General features: G+C 39.9%; 1 protein-coding gene across 8 annotated transcripts in view; it reads left to right on the forward strand.

Moving 5' to 3' along the window:
• Window positions 1-22053, forward strand: part of CADPS (calcium dependent secretion activator) — a 527617-nt gene that overhangs the window by 347628 nt on the left and 157936 nt on the right. For all 8 annotated transcript variants that reach the window (XM_090283896.1, XM_090283897.1, XM_090283900.1 and 5 more), the window contains exons 9-10: window positions 8156-8222; window positions 20270-20378. In XM_090283896.1, the coding sequence (XP_090140022.1) occupies window positions 8156-8222; window positions 20270-20378 (176 nt within the window). The remainder of the gene's footprint in view (window positions 1-8155; window positions 8223-20269; window positions 20379-22053) is intronic.

The raw sequence follows: 22053 nt of genomic DNA on the forward strand, positions 1-22053 counted from the left end.
ATTAACTAAGTTAATAAATGTAAAACATTTAGATACATGGTAAGAGCTACAATTACACAGGAGTCAGTGGTGTTTGTCATCACCAATGTTGTTTGCTTTCAGCCATGCTATACATGCTTCCTGCTGGGCTGTGCCAAGAAGCCTGGGACACTGGAGTCTAGGTGCCCTCCTTGTTCTCTTTCAGTCCCCAGGGAGGGTAGGGAAGCCTCCTGGTGGGAATCATGGTTTTTGTCTCATTGTGACTGTTCTTAGAAAAATATTGTCATAAAAAATTTCTGGCAAAAAAGAAAATATATCTGCACAAGGAGAACAAATACCTCCCTCTTTTACCTCAACCAGAGCAGCACCAACCCCTCACTTCTAGGCTCCTCAAGGCACTTCTGGCTTTACAGCTGTCAAGATGAAACTTCAGCATCCCTGGTGTTCAGATCCTTCTCAGCCATTTTTACCCCTTTGTAAGGTGCTCAAGGGCAGGTGATTCTGGGAAATGTCTTGAGGGGTCCTGTGCTCTTCCCCCTGCACTGGCTGTTCACCCCCAGGCATCCTAAAAGAAGATATACAATTTTAAAAAATTCCCCATGAATAGCTAGCTATTGAGCACCTCATGTGCATGCTTCATACTAAGCACAGAAGGTACTTAATAAACAGAGCTGAGGTACTACTTCATTTACATTCACAAACATCACATGAAGAATGACTGTGCCTTTTCAGACACCCTGGGTGCTGCCCTGCCAAGTAGTCCTAGGGCAGAGGAATACTGAGGCCAGGGAGTCTTTCATGGATTTGGTTGGGATTCCTGGGACTTAAGTTAAACCTAAGTACATCTTTATCTCATTTTAGTCCTTTTTAGTTCACTCTGTACTCTCCTTTAACTAAAATTCCCCCAAGGAATGACAAAGATGTCAGTGACCCACTGGAATAGATTTTACAAAAATGATACAAGAAAAGATACATTAGAATCATGATGCAAAATATGACCTAGAAATCCAAGTCCAGAAATATGAGGTCTGTCCAGAAGGTACCCCGTCATGTAAAATGAAAAATAGAGACATTTATTGAGGAAGATACAAGGTACAATAAACATTGTACATAAGACAGTGACACCTCAGTCCCCTTCAAAGTAGGCACCTTGGGACCTCACACAGTTATCCCAATCACCATCAGCTGCCCCGTCATATTTTCCTGAATCTCATCAGTGGACTGAAATCTCTTCTTTTTCAAAGGTGATTTTAGTTTGGGGAAAAACCAGAAGTCATGGGGTGCCAAATCTGAGCTGTATGGGGACTGAGTCACTGGAGCGATTTGATGTTTCACACAAGACATAATGCCTGAGCAAGCATGTTGTCATGATGAAGCTGCAGCCTTCTGAATCACCCAAGTAGTTTTCATGAAGGAATATTCAAGCTTAATGCAAAATTTGGTGCAGATTCATTGCTCTATTTGCTCAGTAATTTTTAATGTGATGGCGACACAGTACACATGCTCACTTAACAGTATCTACTGTCCCACTGACTAGTATAGTATAGTCATCATTGTTCATTCCAGTTCACTCTCTTAGACTGCCAGGTTATATTGATGTTGTGCAAACTGTTCTTGTTATATTAACAATGGCTGGACTTTTCTCGGACAGACCTCATATGTATCTGACTTCACTTCCCAATGGATATTGACCAAAGACTGAATGTAAACTGAAATAGTGAATCCAAAGATGAACTTCTGGTCAAGATGGAGGCATAGGTAGACATGTTTTGCCTCCTTGCACAACCATAGTAAGAATTACAACCTGACCTCAAAAACAAATAACAACCAGAACCATCAGGAAATCGAGATATATGAAAGTCCAACAACCAAGGATTTAAAGAAGCCACATTCATCCATATGGGTAAGAGGGGCAGAGTAGCAGAGACAGGGAAGAAAGGCATTGGGGCTCAGAGAAGTGGCAGCAGCAGCAGAAAAGATGGTCCCACATTCATATTCGGTAGATAAAAATTAGGAAGGATAACCTAAGAGCAAGTGATCCCAGCCCCGGGCCACACAGCACAGCCCAAGGTTCCAACACCAGGAAGATAAATCCTCATTACCTCTGGCTGTAAAAAACAGTGGGGTTTGGGGCAGCAGAAGAAACTGCAGGATTTTTGCCATTTAAAGGGCCCACGTGATCTTAAAACATATGCAAACCCCAGGACAGCAACTGAAAGGGTGCCGGTCACATATGGGAAGTGGGTGAAATAACTAGAAATGGAGTGGAAGCTGGACAAATCACCAGAAGCCATGCAGCAGCATGGTCCCTTCTCCAAGTCCCCCACCACAAACAGAGCCACAAAGTGGTGAAGCAGGTAGCCCCACCCAGGCAATTGCCTAAGGCTCCATCCCACGCAATTTATAGGTGCCTTTGCTACATAGGCCATGCTACTAAGACAGAGAGTAAAAGTATCTCTACTTAATACACAGAAACAAACACAGAGAAGCTGCTGAATTGAGGAGGCAAAGGAACATGGCCCAAATGAAAGAACAGAACAAAACCCCCAGATGCAGAGTTCAAAACACTGGTGATAAGGATATTCAGAGAACTCAAAAAAATAAAGGAAGAAATGAAGATTGCACAAAGTGAAATAAATAAATATATAAAGGAAGCCAACAGTGAAGGTAAGGAAGCTGGGATTGAAATAAAGGATTTGAAACATAAGTAAGAAATAAACATTCAACCTGAACAAAAAGAAGAAACAAGAATTCAAAAAAACAAGGAGAGGCTTAGGAACCTCTGGGACAACTTCAAACATACTACCATCTGAATCATAGGGGTGCCAGAAGGGGAAGAGGAAGAGCAAGAAATTAAAAACTAATTTGAAAGAATAATGAAAGAAAACTTCCCTAATTTGATGAAGGAAATAGACATACAAATCCAGGAAGCACAGAGAGTCCCAAACAAGTTAGACCCAAAGAGGACCACACCAGGACACCTCAGGGATTAAGAAGCATAATTGGTAGGAACAAAATAGACAGGTGGATGTTAAGGATAGATAGGAGAGGGAGAAGCCAAAGAATTTACACATACTACCCATGGACATGAACTAAGTGGGGGAGGGGGGGATTGTTGGACAGAAGAGGGTACGGACAGAGTGGGGCAAAAGGGGAAAATTAGGACAACTATTACAGCATAATCTATAAAATATACTTTAAAAAATAATCCAAGGATGAATCCTTTGCAAAGTTGGTAGTTAAGTACTCTTTCTAATAGGACTATTATTTCTACCATTTTTACTACTACTAGTAGTAGCAAGAATAACAACAAACAACAATAATGCCTAACATTTTAAAGAACTTACTATGTACCAGTTACTGTGCTAAACACTTGACATGTATCATCTCCACTAGTCCTTACAATGACTGATTGGAGTACATCCTATGCTATCACCATATACAGCTAAGAAAACCGAAGTACAGAGCAACTAAGCTAAGGGACAATTAATGGCAGGCCCAGAATTCTCATCTAGGTGTTCCCACTCTGAGTCTGAGATATAACCACTAGGCTAGACTTCTGCTTACTACACCAGAATGCTTATTTCTCTATTTGTAAATCCAGATTTCTACATATCCAATGGCCTGGAGAGAGAGTTGAGGGCCACTAAAGCCCATACAGATAGAGCTGCTTGTACTGTGAGGAGCCGGGGTGGGGGTCACTTGTATATCTACAATAACAGAATTTCCATCTGCTCCAGGTACTTAGCATTCTGTTTAATGAGCATGTTTCAACCTGAGAGAATACAGAGCAGCAGGAGCTGACTAGATAGAAGCAGTACATTGCAGTCCTCATTTTTCTTCATTTTGACACCTTCTGATATGTGCCAAATTAGCAATAAATTATAAGAAAAACCTCAGAGGGAAAGCCCCTCCTTCACATAAATCAACTGATACTTTCCAAAGGAGGATTGTTGAATTTTCTCTGATCCCACTCAGCTTGCCAATTCAGAAGCCTTTCACCCAAAGTCCTCTCTATTCTATTGGAATAGCAGTTCATGTTCTTATTTCAATAAAGAAACCAAGTTTGTCATCTAGACTATGAGGAAGAAGTACACAGTAGAGAGAGTGCTCTAAAACCAGGCTATTCTGAGTTTAAATTCTGGCTTCATTGCCCAGCTGTGGAGCTCTGGGGAAGTGACTTGGTCTTTCTGAACATCAGTTTTCTCTGCTGAAAAATAGGAATACTAGCATAATGCCATATGGAATAATAACTGTTTATGTTGTGCCAGATAATGTTCTAAGCACTTTATATTTCATTAACTATTAAAATCCTCACAACAACCCTTGAAGTCTGTGCCATTATTTTTATCCCCACTGTACAGGTGAGAAAACTGAGGGAGAGGTAAGTCCAGTAACTTGCCCAAGGTCACACACAAACCTAGGCAACATGACTCCAGATTCAAGCTCTTAACCCCTCCCAAGGTGGCAATAACACATTCATGTGAAGTGTTTGGATAGCACAGAAGACTAGTAACACTTCTCTAAGCAGCCAATAGAATTTTTATTATGAAGGTAAAGTTAATGGTTCAATATGAATTATATTCTATGGGAACCAGTGAACTCCTTTTTCTACTTCTATTCTCATCAATTAAAACTATAAACACTTCAGATGTAGTAGGTGTGTTCATTGTTTTAAATCTCTTTGTGTGTATTTAAGAGGAAAGAGAAAATGTATAGGAGATGCCAGATATAATTCCAGAAAAGTATGAGGCTGTTATAACTTGCCAGTCATTACTAAAAATATAACATTTTTCCACACATTTTCTTTATTTGATCTTTTATTTCATCTATGCATATGTGTCCAAGGAGACTTTTTTTCACATATCTAGCTATTATTGACTATAAGTAATGATAAGCTTTCCTCTGTGCATGGAGGATTTTATTAGAAGGCTGACATTTATTGTGCTTCTACTTCCTACCACATCTTTACAAGCATTGGCTCATTTACTTTCACCCCTCCCCACAACCATGTTTTCAGAACATTGAGAGGTTAAGCAGCCTGCCCAGCATCTCAGAGAAACCAGCAGAACCAGAACTGGAAGTCTGTGCTCCTCACCAGCACAGGCCAGTAAACCCCTCTCTTCTTATCTCTGGTGCAGCTTCCCTTTTATGTCATTTCTGCCATGACTATGTTAATATATTATTTCAAGAAGGTGGAGAGCACTGTCCGAGACAGCGATGTGATCCATGAACAACAAAACTGACCAGATTGGCTTCAGAGATGATGAACAGCCATCCAACCATCCCCACAGCCTCAGCCTCAGTCCAGCCCCACCCTCTCTCTTGGCTGCACACTGTAACCCTCTCCTCTCTGTCTCCCTGCTTCTCTTTTGCCCCTTCCCACAGCATATTCACCACCAGCAGCCACCAGGATCATCTCAAAGAGAAATATAATCATGTCACACTCCTGCCTGAAACCCTTCCCTAGTTTTCCATTCTTATTTAGATGAATATATGAATGCGGTTTACTCTTTAAAAGGTCACACTCTGTCTGCTGTGTAGAGAGTGGAGCTTAGGGCAAGAATGAAAGCAGTGAGACCAGTGAGAAGCCTAGTGCCATGGCCCAGGTGGACATGAGGGTAGTTTGGGGAGTGGTAGTGGAGATAGAAATAGATGGGTTATATTTTGGAAAGGGAACTTGAAAAACTTAACAATGCATTGCATGTCTTTATGCAATGTTTTAAAATCTCATCATAAATCATTATATAGATCACTCTTCTTTTCGAAGAACACAGCATTCAAAACCAAATACATATTGCCCACCTACCACAGAAAGTTGACCCTTTAAAAATGCCTCAGTTAGGGACACTGACCACCACACAGCTGAAAATTCACATATGACTTTTCACTCAACAGTCAGCCCTTTACATCTGCAGATTCAACTGGGTTTGAAATCTGTGAGACTCTGATGTTGGGACACTGCAGTTGGGAATGCAAAAACTGTTTTTGATCCGCTGTTGGTTGAATCGGCTGATGCAAAACCACAGATACGATGGGCTGATCTTATTTACTGAAAAAAATCTATGTATTAGTGGACCTGCACAGTTCAAAGGTCAGCTATATAAGGAATTGTACTAGGTAATTTAAAAGCTGTTTCTATGCTAGAAATTTAGAAAGAAGGAACAAGGTCTCTTCCCTCAAGGAGCTTACTGTCCAATAAGTATGATAAATATAAAAGCAAACAAATAATTGCTACCAGCAGAATTTATATATGGGGCCCAGGAGGTGATGACATCAAGGTAAAGATTGAAACTGTGGGAGAATGTGAGTTCTGACATTAGGAGTGTTGAGAAGGCATTTCAAGCAGCATAACATGTACACAGTTACAGAGCTGTGAAACTTGATGGTGTGGTCAGGAATTACAGATAATATAATGTGCAGAAGCTGAGTTTAGAGAGTTAACCAGGGCCAGAAAATGAAAAGATTTCTAGGTCAGGTCAAGATGCTAGATTTTTTCTTTATAGGCTATGGTTTTTCCAAGTATATTAATACCACTAATGGTGCACAAGATTGTTTTCCTGATACACAGACGAGCATGTATTAGTTGAGTAGTTATTTGCATATTTCAATATATATATGTATATAATTAGTGTATCAAGACTACAATAAAAATTTTTCTTTCAAAATGAATTTATTTTCATTAAGTCAATTTAAAGAAAATTTTCAAGTAAATCATAGAATAAATAGGTGGACAGATATGGGATAAATCATGAAAGTAGAATGCAAGTGACCAAAGCTTGGGGCTCCCTTCATGTAAATGAAGGAGACCCACTGAGGGAGCTTCAGCAGGGTAGGTCATGATAGCATTGGCAGATGGTGGGCTCTGTCTCATGACCAGAAGGACAAAAATCATTCTCGTGTCCTTGAAACCCATTAAGAGGTTCCCCTATAGTTGCCCTTGGAAGCAAACATATGGGCTGGGACTGAAATGGTAGAGGTTTGAAGTAAAAAGACTGGGCAGAGTTAAGAACATTGCAGGAGGTAAAAATCATTTGCACTTGGCAGTCAAGGAACAATGATGAGGAAACAGAAGGACCCAGGACGACTCCCAGGTTCTTGGCTTGTAGACTGGAGTAGATTTTGGCCACCAGCCACTCAGGAGCCCCTAAAACTGGTCAAACAGTATAAATTTTAATTAGATGGCATTCCTCTTTATGTTCCAAAGCAGAAATTCTGTCTGATTCTTGGTGAAGTGAGGATTTGAAAGTTGTTGGTTGGTTTTGATAGCAGGTGAAGTCAGTTCTAGACTCGAGCATTTGAACGTACTGGAGTATGACCAGATCTCATGAATTAGTAACACTGGTCTTAAAATCTCCAGACAGCTTAGATCTGTGCCTGCTTTTAATTTTGTATTTCTGTATAAAGATGAATTTCCATCAACAGAAGAGCATTTGGGGAAAGGGGAAAGGTAAGAGGAGGCCTTTCTATGTTGACTTAAAATTTCTTCCTGTTCCCTGATTGGTGTGACTCAATTAGCTGGGCATCATGCAGCAAAACAAAAGGCCACCAGTTTGATTCCTGGTCAGGGCACATGCTTGGGCTGTGGGTTCGGTCTCTGATCAGGGCATGTAAGAAAAGCAACCGATCAATGTTTCTCGTGTCAATATTTCTCTCCCTCTCTTTCTTCTTCCCTTCCCCTTTCCCAAAAAATAAATAAATAAAATCTTTAAATTATTTCCTATAACACACCTGGATTTAGCAGCATTACAGGAAAAGAGAGGGGGGAAAGGTTTTCCTAAATGAAACTTAACAAGAGGTGAAAGAATTGGTAGTTGTGAGATTTAGCACTCCTTTTTATCTCTTTGTATTGTACCTTTCAGGAGTTTCCCTACCCAACTGGAAAGACTTAGCAATGTACAAATTAATATCACAATGTAACATTTTCCAGGGTGCTCTCTGGAATCAGTCAAGGAATCCACTTCAAGATTAATCATGGGCCACAATTCCCTCTATAAGAGGAAGTGAACCTTGCCTGCTGTTTCTTATCCTTAACCACACAGCTCTAAAGTCTGCTTTCTGTTTCTGTGCCATGTGTATGTCCTTGTTTATGAGTACCTAGCTTAATGGCAAAGTGTATTAAACAATGCACTCACTCAAGCATTAATGCAACTATGGTCTTTTCCCTTTCTCTTAGGTATTTATGGGCCATCGGTAAGAATGTCTGGAAAAGATGGAAGAAAAGATTTTTTGTATTGGTGCAGGTAACTCTTCAACTCAAATATCAGTCTTAAGAGCCATCAGTTTTAAAGATTTGATAGGATTAATTAATGTTTCCTAATTGAGGTAAACTTACCTGATACATACCACATTCAAGCATTTAGCTCAATGAATTTTTACATATTATATATCCAAGTAACCACCATCCAGAGGGATACAGAACATTTCCAGAATCCAGAGTGTTCCTCGTGCTCCTTTTCCTATTTTTATATCACTTTAAAATTTTTTTAAATTAATGCATACTCATTATTTTTTAATTCTGACAATACAGAATTATATAAGATAAGTAAGAGAAATGAAATTCCTACCCCTGTCAGAGATGGAGAAACCCAGGGAGGGAGCAAGTACATGCCTGTTTAGATCAGTAGAACATCAATGTTGTTTTAGAAGAATTTGCTGTTTCTGAAAGTACTAAGATACTCATGAGATAATTCAGAATTTAGTTTGACTTTTTACATTCATTTTATTATATGGTATGTTTGATATTTAATTACCTGTAGGGGAGCACTCCACTCTTCTTGACATCTGGGCTTCCAAAAGTCTTAATTGACCTCATATAACTATATTTACAGTCTGGAAAATGAATTTCCAGATAGATTTTTTATTAACCGAAAATAACCAAACTCTTCATGTTGTTCTATAAATTGCTTTTTAAAAAAATTATTGCAGACATTTTTTATGTTTGCACATATAACACTGGCTCTAATACCTATATATTTTTCTTTTTTCTTTTTCTCTTCTTATGATGGGAAATTTTAAGATTTATTCTCCTGGCAACTAGAATTTTCCTTTTTGAAAGAGTTCTGGGCTTCCCCATTGGGACTATTATTAACCATGCAGCACAAACATCTATATGTACAGGTACAGGTGTAGATTGCAGAAATTAATAATACATTAGTAATATATCACTATCTTTGCTCACTTGAGTGTTTATTTAAGAAAAAAACTTAGAAATAGTAATAAATGTCTTTGAAAATCCCTCCTTTTTTTTTTATTTGTTTGCTTTTTGCATCAGGATTTTTCAACTTACAGAGGAGTTTGCCATTGCTTCTTTTTAATTTGCAGCCTCCACCAGAGCATGTAAACTATAATTCAATTTGCAAGAAGTTAATTTACAGTGTACTCTGAAAGATGTCACCTTGTACTTAGTGACTAAGTTGTTTATTGGGTTACTGTGTTGGCTATAAACACTGACTTGTATTTAGATCACTATCAATTCTGAAACCTCATGAAGCAACTACCTCTTAGGCCTTGAAAGTTCCACCAACCGATCAGAATTCTGGTCAAGATGGAGATGTAGGTAGACACACTGTGTTTCCTCATGCAACCACAGAAAGAATTACAACTAAATATCAGAACAAATAATACTAGAACTGTCAGAAAAATTGAACTGTATGTAAGTCTGACAACCAAGGATTTAAAGAAGGCACATTCATCCAAACAGTAGGAGGGGTGGAGATGCAGAGATGGGGTGGAGAAGCAAGGAGATACAGTGTGGTGTGGAGAGGCTACAGCAGCAGGGGAAGAATGGGCACAGGCAGTCCCACATTTACATCTGATGGATAAAAATTGGGACAGATAACTTGGGAGCGAGTGATCCCAGCCCCCGGCCAGACTGCACAGCCCAGGAATCCAAAACCGGGAAGATAAATCCCTATAACTTCTGCCTATTAAAAACAAGTGAGGGTTGGGGCAATGGACGAAACTGCCAGGTTTTCAGGAAACTCTGCTTAAAGGGCCTACACAGTCTTAAAACCTATGCAAATCCACCCACTCTGGGAATTAACACCAGGGCAACAGCTGGAAGGGTGCCAGTTGCATACAGGGAGTGGGTAAAGTGACTGGAAATGAGATGCCAGGTAGAGACAAAGTCCCCTCTCCAAACCCTCCCCCTACACAGAGATACAAAGTGGTGAAGTGCGTTGTTCCATCCTAATGATTACCTAAGGTTCTACCCCACACAATTTACAGGTGCCTTTTATAGGGAGTCAAAGCAGCTCTACCTAATACACAGAAACAAACACAGGGAGGCTGCCGAATTGAAGAGACAAAGAAATATGGCCCAAACAAAAGAACAAAACAAAACCCCAGAAAAAGAACTAAATGAAATGAAAATAGCCAACCTATCAGATTAAGAGTTCAAAACACTAGTTATAAGGATGCTCAAAGAACTCATTGGGTGTGGCAACAACATAAATAAATAAAGGTTACAAAGTGAAATAAAGGTTACACAAAGTGAAATAAAGAAAAATATACAGGAAACCAACAGTGAAGTTAAGGAAGCTGGGATTAAAATAAATGATTCGGGACATGAGTAAGAAATAAACATTCAACCAGAACAAAAAGAAGAAACAAGAATTCAAAAAAACGAGGATAGTGTGAGAAGATTCTGGGGCATCTCCAAACGTGCCAACATCTGAATTATAGGAATACCAGAAGAAGAAAAGGAAGAGCAAGAAATTAAAAACTTATCTGAAAAAATGATGAAAGAAAACTTTCCTAATTTGACAAAGGAAACAGACATACAAGTCCAGGAAGCACAGAGAGTCCAAAACAAGTTGGACCCAAAGAGGACCGCACCAAGACACATCATAATTAAAATGCCAAAGATTAAAGATAAAGAGAGAATCTTAAAAACAGCAAGAGAAAAACAGAGAGTTGCCTACAAAGGGGTGCCTATAAGCCTATCAGCTGATTTCTCAAAAGAAACTCTGCAGGCCAGAAGGGACTGGCAAGAAGTATTCAAAGTGATGAAAAAGCAAGGACCTACAACGTAGATTAGTCTTTCCAGCAAAGCTATCATTTAGAATGGAAGGGCAGATGAAGCGCTTCCAGACAAGGTAAAGCTAAATGAGTTCATCATCACCAAGCCATTATTACATGAAATGTTAAAGGGACGTATTTAAGAAAAATAAGATCAAAACTATAAACATTAAAAAGGCAACACATTTACAACTATCAACAACTGAATCTAAAAAAAAAGAACAAAAAGCAAAACTAAATAAACAATCAGAACAGGAACAGAATCATAGGTATATGGAGATCATTTGGAGGGTTATCAGCTGGGAGGGGGAAAAGGGAGAATGAGGGAAAATGTGCAGGGATTAAAAAACATAACTGGTAGGTACAAAATAGACAGGGGGGTTGTTAAGAATAGTATAAGGAATGGAGGAGCCAAAGAACTGAACTTATATGCACAACCTCTGGATATGAACTAAGGGGGGGGGGAGATTACTAGAGAAAAAGTGGTACTGGTGCAGGGGGCAAAGGGGGAAAATTGGGACAACTATTATAACATAATTTATAAAATACACTTAAAAAAAAAGGAAGTTTCACCAACCCTGAGTTTCTAAGACTAGACCTTCTACAGGTCTACTCAAATGTCTGCCACTAAGGCAAAACACATCTCTCTTGCTGTAAGCAAGATGTAATCTTTGCTTTCATGATCACTATGGAATACAACAAAACCTTAAAAATAAATTAGTAAAAAAAAAAAATTGGAATTATGTCCTACCCCCAAAATAATCTATGACTAAACAATAAAAGACATTTTATTCTGAAATACATTTTCTCAGCTACAACTTACCAATATTTATTGAGCACCTGCTTTGTGTAGGGCACATTGGTAGGTCATAGAGAAGGACTATGAGGCACAGTCTCTCAGTTCCAGAAAGGTCATCTGTTGGGGTTCTTTATAAACTAACAGCAGAAACAGACTCAAGCTAATTAGGATTTGTTTTTAAAAGAATGTATTGGAAGATGCTTGAAGCAGTTCATGGGACTGCTATAAAAAGCTGAATGATCTCTCCTTGTTACAAACAGAACCCAGTTCCAGAAATCCAGGTGGTGGGAACCATCAATGCAATCATAAAACACAATCAGCTCTGACTATTGTCTATCCTCTAATCTCCACTCAAAAGCCAAATTGGGGGGGGGGGGGAGAGAGAGAGGGAGAGAGAGAGAGAGAGAGAGAGAGAGAGAGAGAGAGAGAGAGAGAGAAAATGAGAATTTAATTGGTTCAGTTTGGATCACACACCCAACTTTTAGCAGCGGCAGATAATGGATCACACACCCAACTTTTAGCAGCGGCAGATGATGGCACTTTAAGAGTCCCACTGCTTTGTCTCCAATGCAAAATCAGGAGGCTATTACCAGAAGGAGAAAAGGACCCTGGGCAGGCAAGAACAGCTGGTGCCCAGCAGCACAATAGAAGTGGAAAGACAAGTCACCTCCACAGAAGCAGTGCTGAGTTAGGGATGGTTCTCCCTTTCACTAAGCTCACTTGGCAGAGCAGCCTCTCTAAGACTCCCTTGGGAATCTGCCTGGCTTTCCCCAATATACCAGGTTCAGTTCTGTTTCCGATTCACCTTGGGGTCTTTCCCTCTTTCACCCACCACACACCTATACTTCTCTAGATCAGTGTGCATCATGGGCATTCAGGAAATGGTGGTGAAAAAAAGAAGGAAAGGAAGAGAGGAGAAGGGCCTGGGGAGTGACAACTCCCCAGAGGTAGAGGGACAAGTTGCCTCCTCACCATGATTGGGAGTTTCCCCTCCCATATTATTGTTTCACTGACACATGACTTTTCTCTGAGAGTTTTGGAAGGATGAAGTACTTAGGAGAAGTAGCTGAGCTCTTACTTTTGGAGAGATTTTAGTGGGGAAAAACCTCTTCAAGAAAAAAGCAGAAGGAAATGTGCTGAGAATATCAATGAAGCCATGTCTGTACAACACATACCGAGTAGAAGAGGAGAAAATGATTAGACTAGAACACAGATGTTTTAGGGCTTTCCCACTGAGCCTTCCACCAAGAGAAGATGTGAACCACACAGTAGCTAAAAACTAAGCTCTGTGCTCACTTATGAAAATCATAAAAAGGCATAGCCCATCTAAAGCTCAGCATCTTTCCTAGAAGGGCACCAGAGAAGAGTCTCAGGATTTTGTGATGTTTCACATACATGTGATTCTCATTAATTTTGAAGAGCCATTGAGATTCATTGGCTACATCAATCTCCCAAATTAAAGCTTCAATTTCTACCTAAATCAGATTCCTCCCTTTACAGTCGTTGTGGCCTAGAGAGGTGAAATGACAGTCTACCATTGTAAAGGTGATGGAGGAGTCAGGATTCAAACTCAGGTCTTCCGTTTCTTTCATTGTCCTGTTTGTTACAACGAAGTTTAAGAGCAATTTTGGGGACCTACCTTAAAAATATGCATTATTTTTGGATTCTTTCCCCTTGTTTCACTCTGTTGTTTAAATCATCACATCTACAAATGCTCTATCAAAGTGATTAAGAAAAAACTCAGCCCCTTTGAAACAAATCCTATGCCAACATAGTTGCAGGAGATACATTCAAGGGTACCAGTTCTAGCTCAATTCAGGGAAGCAAAAATATCCCAGGTGGCTTGAAGAGAAAGATGGTCGTCCAGGCCATGGCAATCAGCACCCAACAGCTATATTGTTGAATTTTGTCAGATATACAAATGATTTTAATTTTTCTCGTTAGCCACCAGCCCTTCCACTGAAACTCAAAATGCAAGTGAAACCAGGTGAAGTACTCTGGTCAATTTTGGGGAAAAAAGCCAATGCCACAAAGCCTGCCCCACGTCCCCAGGCAGATTCAGAGGGGCTCTGTGGAACATCACCACACCAGAAATATATCTGCCCAAGTGACTTACATATTTTTTTTCCTTTGCACTTAGATGTTAGGTCTCATGGGCTATTGTTTTACAGAGAATTTTCAGCACATAATTTCCAATAAAATTATGCATTTTATTAGATTTAATATAATTAAATTTGTTTGAAAATCCTAAAAGAAATACACATCCAACACCAGTTTCTTCAAAATCATCTCCCATCCTGCCCTCCATTCATCCAGTCTCATTCTCTCTCTCTCTCTCTCTCTCTCTCTCTCTCTCTCTCTCTCTCTCCCCCTCGGAATCTATATTTTTTTCTGTAACACAGAACTATTAAAAGCACCCCCTAAGTATAAGTAAGGTTCCCTTTTAGCACTTCCACCTTAGATAACCAAAAGGTAGCTTGTAAATGAACTACCTATTGGCCAAGGACAAAGGACATCATCAGAAGGGTGTTGAACCAAAGCCACAATCCCATTTTTAAGGATCAGGGCTAAAATTATTATGGATATGGCTGGAGTCTGCTCCACCAACTGTAAAAGGTATGAAGCAGTTGTGGGGTGCTTCTGTGCAAGAGACGTAAGTGTTCCTACAAGGTAAGACAGTGTTCACCATGTAAGGGCCTAGGCTACCTGCACTGGGTGTTACTTAAAATGCAGATCTTAAGGCACCGTGCAGAAGACTCTGATGCAGTATGTCTAGGATGAGGCCCAGGAATCTTTTTGTTTTACAAGTATCAGGAAATGCTGATGAAGGTTGTTCAAAGATTACTTTTAGAAAAGTATTGCCTCAGAAGTCATTGTCCTTTTTAAAGTGAAGTCTCCCATTCTCTTTAGACCATATCCTCTTAGACTTTATGTTCTCTGTGAAGCTGAGGACCAGAATAGCTAAACAGATGATTATACGCAAATGACATGATGAAGCCTCTTCAGCCCTGTTTGACTTAATCCAAGGATTTAAGAGAAATGGGTCCTCGGCACCCCAAGTCAAAAAGTTGCTGGGTACACTCATTCTAAAACCCATAGGCCATAATAAGGACCAAACACATTGTTAGGACTGTGACCAAACCAATGCTAAAGATAGAGGTACCATTTCCTTATATTCCACCTTAAGTTCCTCACCCTGGTGTGTAAAGGAAGGAGAGGAAGCAGGCAACTCATCAGCCATACCAGGCTGGAAAGTCACCTCTGTCATCTTTTTCTTTTCAAATATTGTTATTCTATGTCTGAAAGATTTCAGATTAAAATCAGTTTTGATTGGTCTTCAGCTGAAGTATTTCTGAGATATGTTCTCCCTTTTAGCACCATAATATTCTGTGGTTCCTCTTATAAGGTTAGTTATTGCTTATATTTACATGGTCTCTCAGAGTTTACAAAGTGGTCATCCACTTCATCTTTACAACCTTTCTGTACTACAGTGAGAACAAGTCTTATCCCCTTTTACATTAGAGCAAACTGAGGTTGAATGACCTACCCAAAGCCTATGGCTCCTAGGCAGCCAATATGAAACCAAACACAAGTTTTCTAACTCCAAATGTATTCCATGACTTGAAGCACTTAGGTGGGACTGGTGCTCATAGAGACTTTATGTGTATACAGTTCTTAGAACTCCCTTGCCTTGCATCAGATAAAACCAATGTGGTCCCTAAAGCCATATCCTATTTCTGATTCACTACAGATAATATAATAACTAAAAAAGAAAGAAGGCCCTCTGAACAGTCAAATAATGTGAAGTGCCTTGAAATACAGCAGTTATCACCAGGAAACAATATTAAAATAAGTTAACCATGAGAATGAATTGTAGGACATACAAGTAGTTAAATGATTTATAACGCTAAATGAGTGTTTATTTTTCCCACTCAAGTTCACAGTTGCCTTAAAGGGCATTTATATTTATATTCTGGTTGCAAATGACAACAGTCAACCCACACTAGATTAAGTTTTAAAGGGGAAGAATTGTACCAGTTAGTTAATTAATTTAGTAATTAATTCATCTTTAGGCATGGCTAGCTAGGTCCAGGGCTCAAACAAAGCCAACAAGACTCAAAATCTCTATCGTCTCTTGACTATGCTTTACTCTGAGCTGGCTTCACTCTCAAGCAAGCTCTCTCTGTGCAGTAAACTCTGGCCAGTCAAGGCTTAGAATAGTTTAGCAGACCCAGAGGAAACAAAGCTTTTCAATCCCAGTAGTTCTAGCAGAGGTCCCTATTGAGCTTTCATTAGCTCAAAGTGGTCATGTGCCCATCCCTGCACCAATCAGTGCAGCCAAGGAGATGTGATATTGATTGGCCAGGTGTGAGCCGCATGTCCCACCCACCCTACCTCCAGCCAGTGGCACAGTTAATCCCACACAGACTCTATGGGTTGAAAGTAGAAATGATGCCCCAGGAAAAATCAGGATTCAATTACTAGGGGAAAATAAATGCTGTGTCTACAGACATTAAGAAATGTCCTAGATATTATCATCTCCACTTAAAGATAATTAAACTGAGTCTCAGCCAATTTAACTGAAATGCCTGGGGTAACATACTTGAAAATAATGGATCTAAGATTCAAATCCAGGTCTGTATGGCTCCAAAACCTATTCTCCCTGTATTCTACCAAGTAGCCTCCATGTCAGTCAATGTCACTCAGGACTGTGACTGTTCATACACAACCATGTCACATTAAAAATCGTCCTTGGTCCCAGGAACTGTGTACTTCACATCATAAAAATTTTCTCCATCCTCGGATCTTGGTTCAGTTATTCAATATTTCCACATGAAAACCTTCCCTGGCCACCCAACTAGACCAAATCCCCAAGCTCGTACAGTGCATTGATCTAATATTTATCACCATTAAAGTTACACATTTCTGAGATAAATATAATTAATGTCTGCTTTCCCACATGAGGGCAGGAACCACACCAGGTTTTGTACATCTTTATATTCCCAGCACTCAACATACTACCTAAATATTTGTTGAATGTATGAATGAATCTGCCATATGAAAAGAAGCATTTTTTTAAAATGTGAACTCTGAACAAGGCCTAGTGACCAGGGTTCAGTATAAATGACAGCTGAATCATTCTCAAAGAAAGTAATAAAGGCAAGAAAAGGGGTTTAGACAAAATGTATGTAATTAGTTGTATGTCCAAGTATTTTAGAGTCAGGGACAAGAAAGGACTGACCCTCTTATTTCTAGTTGCTAAATATAATTGAATCTCAGAGCAAACTTAAAATTTCTAGACAGTTCCTGTATGTTAAAACATAGGTTCTCAAATTTTAGTGTACATTAAGAAATATCAGAGACAGTTATGAAAAATGGAGATTCCTGAGGTCCAGCCAGACCTGACATTCTGTTTCAACTGGTCTGACCTAAAGAATTTACATATTTATAACATACCTCCACTAGATATGCACACTCTAAGGAATGTGGCCTCAGTCCATGCTTTACAAAGCATTATTGCAAACCTTTTCTTAGTTTAAATAAGTGGTTAGAAATGAGCTAAAGGTTTCCTTGTGTATCTGAGGTTCAGTCTCCTTTAAAACAAAAGTTGGAAAGTTGTATCCTCAGAAGTCCCAACAGCCAACTCCATAGATTCCATGAAAAGTTTACATACCAGTTGAAAATCCCAAAGGTGTGAAAATTGTGGTTTTTTTATGCCCATCTCCAGAGTGCATTTTCAAATGTCTGCCAGTGATTTGATATCACTGGATCTTTATGTTTTCTCTTGTTCTAGTTCAGGCTCACAGACTGAGGTAGCCGACTCTCTGACTTCTAGCATGAATTCTAGGCTCTTTTATGCTATTATAACAGCACTCATTATATCATTAATTTTATTCAAAATACAGATTAAGCAGAATTCTATATACTATAACAGAAAACCATGCATTTCACTGGGAATAGCTTTCACTAAATGATGTCTTATGTACGCTTAAAAAAATTAAAAAGCTGCCAACCTTTGCTATTCCTTCGCTAGCAAGCACTCTAAAAACTGTTCCTCACAGACTTGAAATAAGTAGAAATATTCAAAGAGAAATTATTTTTCTCCCTTTTTTTATTTTCTAAAATAAGTTGCCAAATCCCAAATTGAAATGTTCGTAGTCACCAACTCAAGTTTATTTTAGCCCAGATTTTATCAGAAACAACTTGAGCAGTATTACCAGAAGAGGGCAGCAGCGTGCAGTGCTCCAAGAAACAAGTACCTGAACCAAGGAAAAATCAAAAAGCCCAGAGCATGTGGTATTGTAATAGTAAATGTGTGATCTTGAAGTAACACCCTTCTGCTGTGATCTTTTTCTGATCTCAAGTGAGTGTCTGCAACTCTGTTTGTTTGGCTAATTGTCACATTAGCTACTGTATCATCTCGTGTTACCAGAGATAGGTAGAACTCACCATCCAGCTGTCCCAACAATGTGTAATTACTGTCATGTCATGGGGATCAGTCATCTATAGGACCAGTAATGGGTTGGAAAAGCCTGGTACTGTGCTTGGAGTAATATATGTAAAGTTTTGAGGGAAAAAATACCTCTTTATTAGATTGTACATATTCAACTTTCTAGAAACAATCAGACTAAATTATTGAATACCCATTAGATGGTGGATTTTGCTTATGAGAAGGGAAATAAAGCCAAAATATAAGAGTACCTAGGCTGGCCTTCAAAGTATTTACAGTCTAGTAGGCAAGTACACCTACTAAGCTATCTGATATTAGAATGTTAGTGCCCAAAGCCAGGAAACTATTTATAGAAATGTATCTATTGAGTGTTTTCTATGTGAGGCTCATACACAGTATAAAACCCTCCACTGCTCAATTAATCCTCTAGCACCAATAAGACACAGATAAAATACAGATAAGGACTCTGAGACTTAGGTGACAGCTTCTCAGAGCTGGGATGGGGCTGCAGGCCAGTGTGACCACCAAGCTTGAACTCTTAAACCGCACTTTTTAGGATGCTATTGGGTGTTCTGCTTATTACAAAGAATAACACATGTCCACTTATGAAAATACTCTTAGGGATAGGGCTTTATGTTTCCCCTGAAGCCCATCAAGGCCTTGCAATATAGGGAAGAGATTCGGCAAACTGTATGCATTATAGTCGTGCAGAAGGTTTTCATCAGGAAACCAACAGAGGGCAGCAGAAAATCAACCAACCAGTACAATGTTTTCCAGTGGCCTGACTCCCTTTATCTCACCACTGGCACCTTCAGGCCTCCTGTGTGGGAGATGCATGCAGGGCTTGAGAACTCCAACATCTTATCATTGTTTTTTCTTTCTTTCTTTCTTTCTTTCCTTCTTTCTTTCTTTCTTTCTTTCTTTCTTTCTTTCTTTCTTTCTTTCTTTCTTTTTCTTTTAATGACCAACCTCACCATGGAGAAGGAAACTAAGAACGTCCCCACAAGAATAAAATTTCACTTAGAAAATGTCTCTTTTAATACAAGGAACTAAGAGATGAGGGATATGGCACTCCTTCGCCAAGACAGTTGACATCTGTAAATGGTAAATATACTTATGAGCTTTTAGCCTGAAGCTCTAAGGATGCTCACTCTCCCACTGATGAGACCAAGCCAAACTCAAAAATGCTAAGTGTCGGCGCTGAGCCTGGATGCACCATGGCAACAGGTCCTGAAGGCGGGTCTGCAGCACAGCCACAGAGTGCACACAGGGCACCTGCCGTGTCGGTAGTGAGGGCTGCACCAGGGCAACAGTCCTGCAATCAGGGTGAGGATGGCTCTACCATGACTAGCACCTAGCCGTCTGGCACTCTGCTTATGACAGCAAGTCACTGGCATTTGTCTGAGATGAAGAGACTTCTCAAAACAACCAAAAGCACTCCTTCAGTGGAAGAAGGGTAGGGGTGGGGGATGAAATGTGGATCTTGATGTTGACAGTTGGCCTGCAAAAAATGAAGTACTAAAAAAAAATTTAAAAGTTGGGACATAAATAAAAGTGTAGTCCCCAAAAGGTCTGTGTTATGTTTGTGCGCTTGGCAGTCTCAGCTAGGGCCAGTCAACTGCCACTATCCAACCAGTTTGACCTACAAAAATGCCAGTTTCATGTGGCTTATCCCAATTAAAATAACAGAAATAATGATAATAGCAAACTATTATCAAGCAGTTACCATCAGGAAATGAGTTTAAGTGCATTCCACATGTGAACTCATTCAATCCTTAAATTAAGTCAGTGAGGAGCTAATTCTCAGATTATATCTGGTCTATAGATGAGGTAAGAAGAGGACCAGAGAGGGTAAGTAACTTGCTCCATGTCACACAGCCAAGAGGTAACAAAACACGACTTGAACCCAGCTCCTGAGCACAGGGCCTCAGGGGAAAGGATATGCTTAAAGAAAAAGCATTTCCTCTAGGAAGATGGGCTATAGGGGACCAGCCTCACAAATTGCTTTTCCTTCCCAGGTCAGTCAGTACACCTTTGCCATGTGCAGTTATCGGGAGAAAAAAGCGGAGCCTCAGGAACTTCTACAACTGGATGGCTACACTGTGGATTACACCGACCCCCAGCCAGGTACCCACCCTAAAGGCCAGGAACCCACAAATCTCTCCCTCTTCCCAAATCAGTAGTCAGCTCTTATTTGTTGGGTACTTACTCCATGCCCGACATAAATTAAGCCATGTTCCCAGCGTTTCACAGGTGACCAGCACAGCAACAATCCCTGACCTTATGGAACTTCTGCCTTGGTTGAATAAATGCCTTCCCAATCAGGGACTTTGGTTTTATTCAAGGGATCCTTGTAAAATCAAAAAGAAAACATAATATATTTTTCTTTTACATACCTGTACCCACATCAAGTATGTTCTGTACCCTAGAAAGCTAAAAAAAATAAATCCTGCAAAAGAAGTCCTATGTTAACACATCAATGACTCTGTGTGTGTGTGTGCACACGTTTGTGTGTGTGTCTGTGTATGTGTGTGGTTTTTCACCAGTGATGTGTGTTCAGGCATTCTATCACCATGTCCAAGTGAGGCTGCTCTGTGCATCCATATATGCTAACTACAATTTAAGGTTGGCTGATCGCACTTAAAAAGAGAGCCCTCCCTAAATGTCTTTTTTCACAAGAAGACACCAATCCACAAGCATAGATATCCAAGCTTCTAAGCCTTATGTAACTAAGAGAACCACACAAATGGTAGTATTTCTCATAAGTTCTACATCCTGCCCCCTCACACCTCTCTCACACCCCCTACCCATTTTATCTTCTTCCCAGAAAAAAGTGAATAGGAATCAGCCTCAAAAAACCTTCAAAATGGGGTGTGTGTGTGAAATCATTTCAGCATATTAATGAACAACAAGCACCAACAGCCCTCTCCCAGAGAAGTTTATTTTTATGCCAAATCTGCACAAGGGAAGCATTTCCAACCATACTGCATTATTTGGCCCAAAACCTTTTTTTCTACTCCCATATTGCTCTTCCACATGCAACAAAATACACATAAAAGAAAAACAGAGTTTGAGAGAAGATGGGGTATTAACCTGGAAGGGTGTGGCAGGGAAGGTCATAGGCCTGGCCCACTTAGGGAATTTAGCATCTTCAGAATCCCAGTCAGCATGACTTGGACCAGTCCCATGCCCTAGGGGGTAATTAGCATCCTGCCAGAGCAGGATACAGGGCTGACCACATAAGGCGTGAATTAAAGGTTCTGTCTGGAAATCTTTCATAAGGAATAGAACCTACAACTCTGAGACAATTTCATGCAATATCTCATGGAAAGGATGGGGCTCCTGCATTAAAAAGCCAACCCTCAGTGTGTTCTGTGATGGTTTGTGATCTCCTCAAACCATTGAGTTCCATTCAGGGAAATGGATTCCATCTTTACTAAGACCTGCAGGTTACAATGGGAGGCTGGTTGGCTAATATGAGAAGGAAAAATTATCACATCTTCTAACAGGAATTCACCACTCTTTTCCTCTACATGACTGCATAGGGTCCTCACTGCAGTCCCACCCATGAAGTAGACAGGACCAAAACTATTGTCCTGTTTTGTAAAGAAAGAAACTGAGCTGGCACTTGGAGTTCCAGCCCTGTCACCCTGTGGCACATGGAGGGAGCTATAGTTGTTATTTTATCACAGGAAAGCAGAATCCTCTTCCTGCAGGAAGACAGAAGCTGGGAGAAAGCTGTTCTATCTACAAGCAAGAGGAATGTGCACATATATTATAATGGCTTCTCTTCTTTTTATCA

The sequence above is a fragment of the Furipterus horrens genome, unplaced genomic scaffold (assembly GCF_987537825.1).
Source record: "Furipterus horrens unplaced genomic scaffold, mFurHor1.1.pri manual_scaffold_7, whole genome shotgun sequence".
Lineage (NCBI taxonomy): Eukaryota > Metazoa > Chordata > Mammalia > Chiroptera > Furipteridae > Furipterus > Furipterus horrens.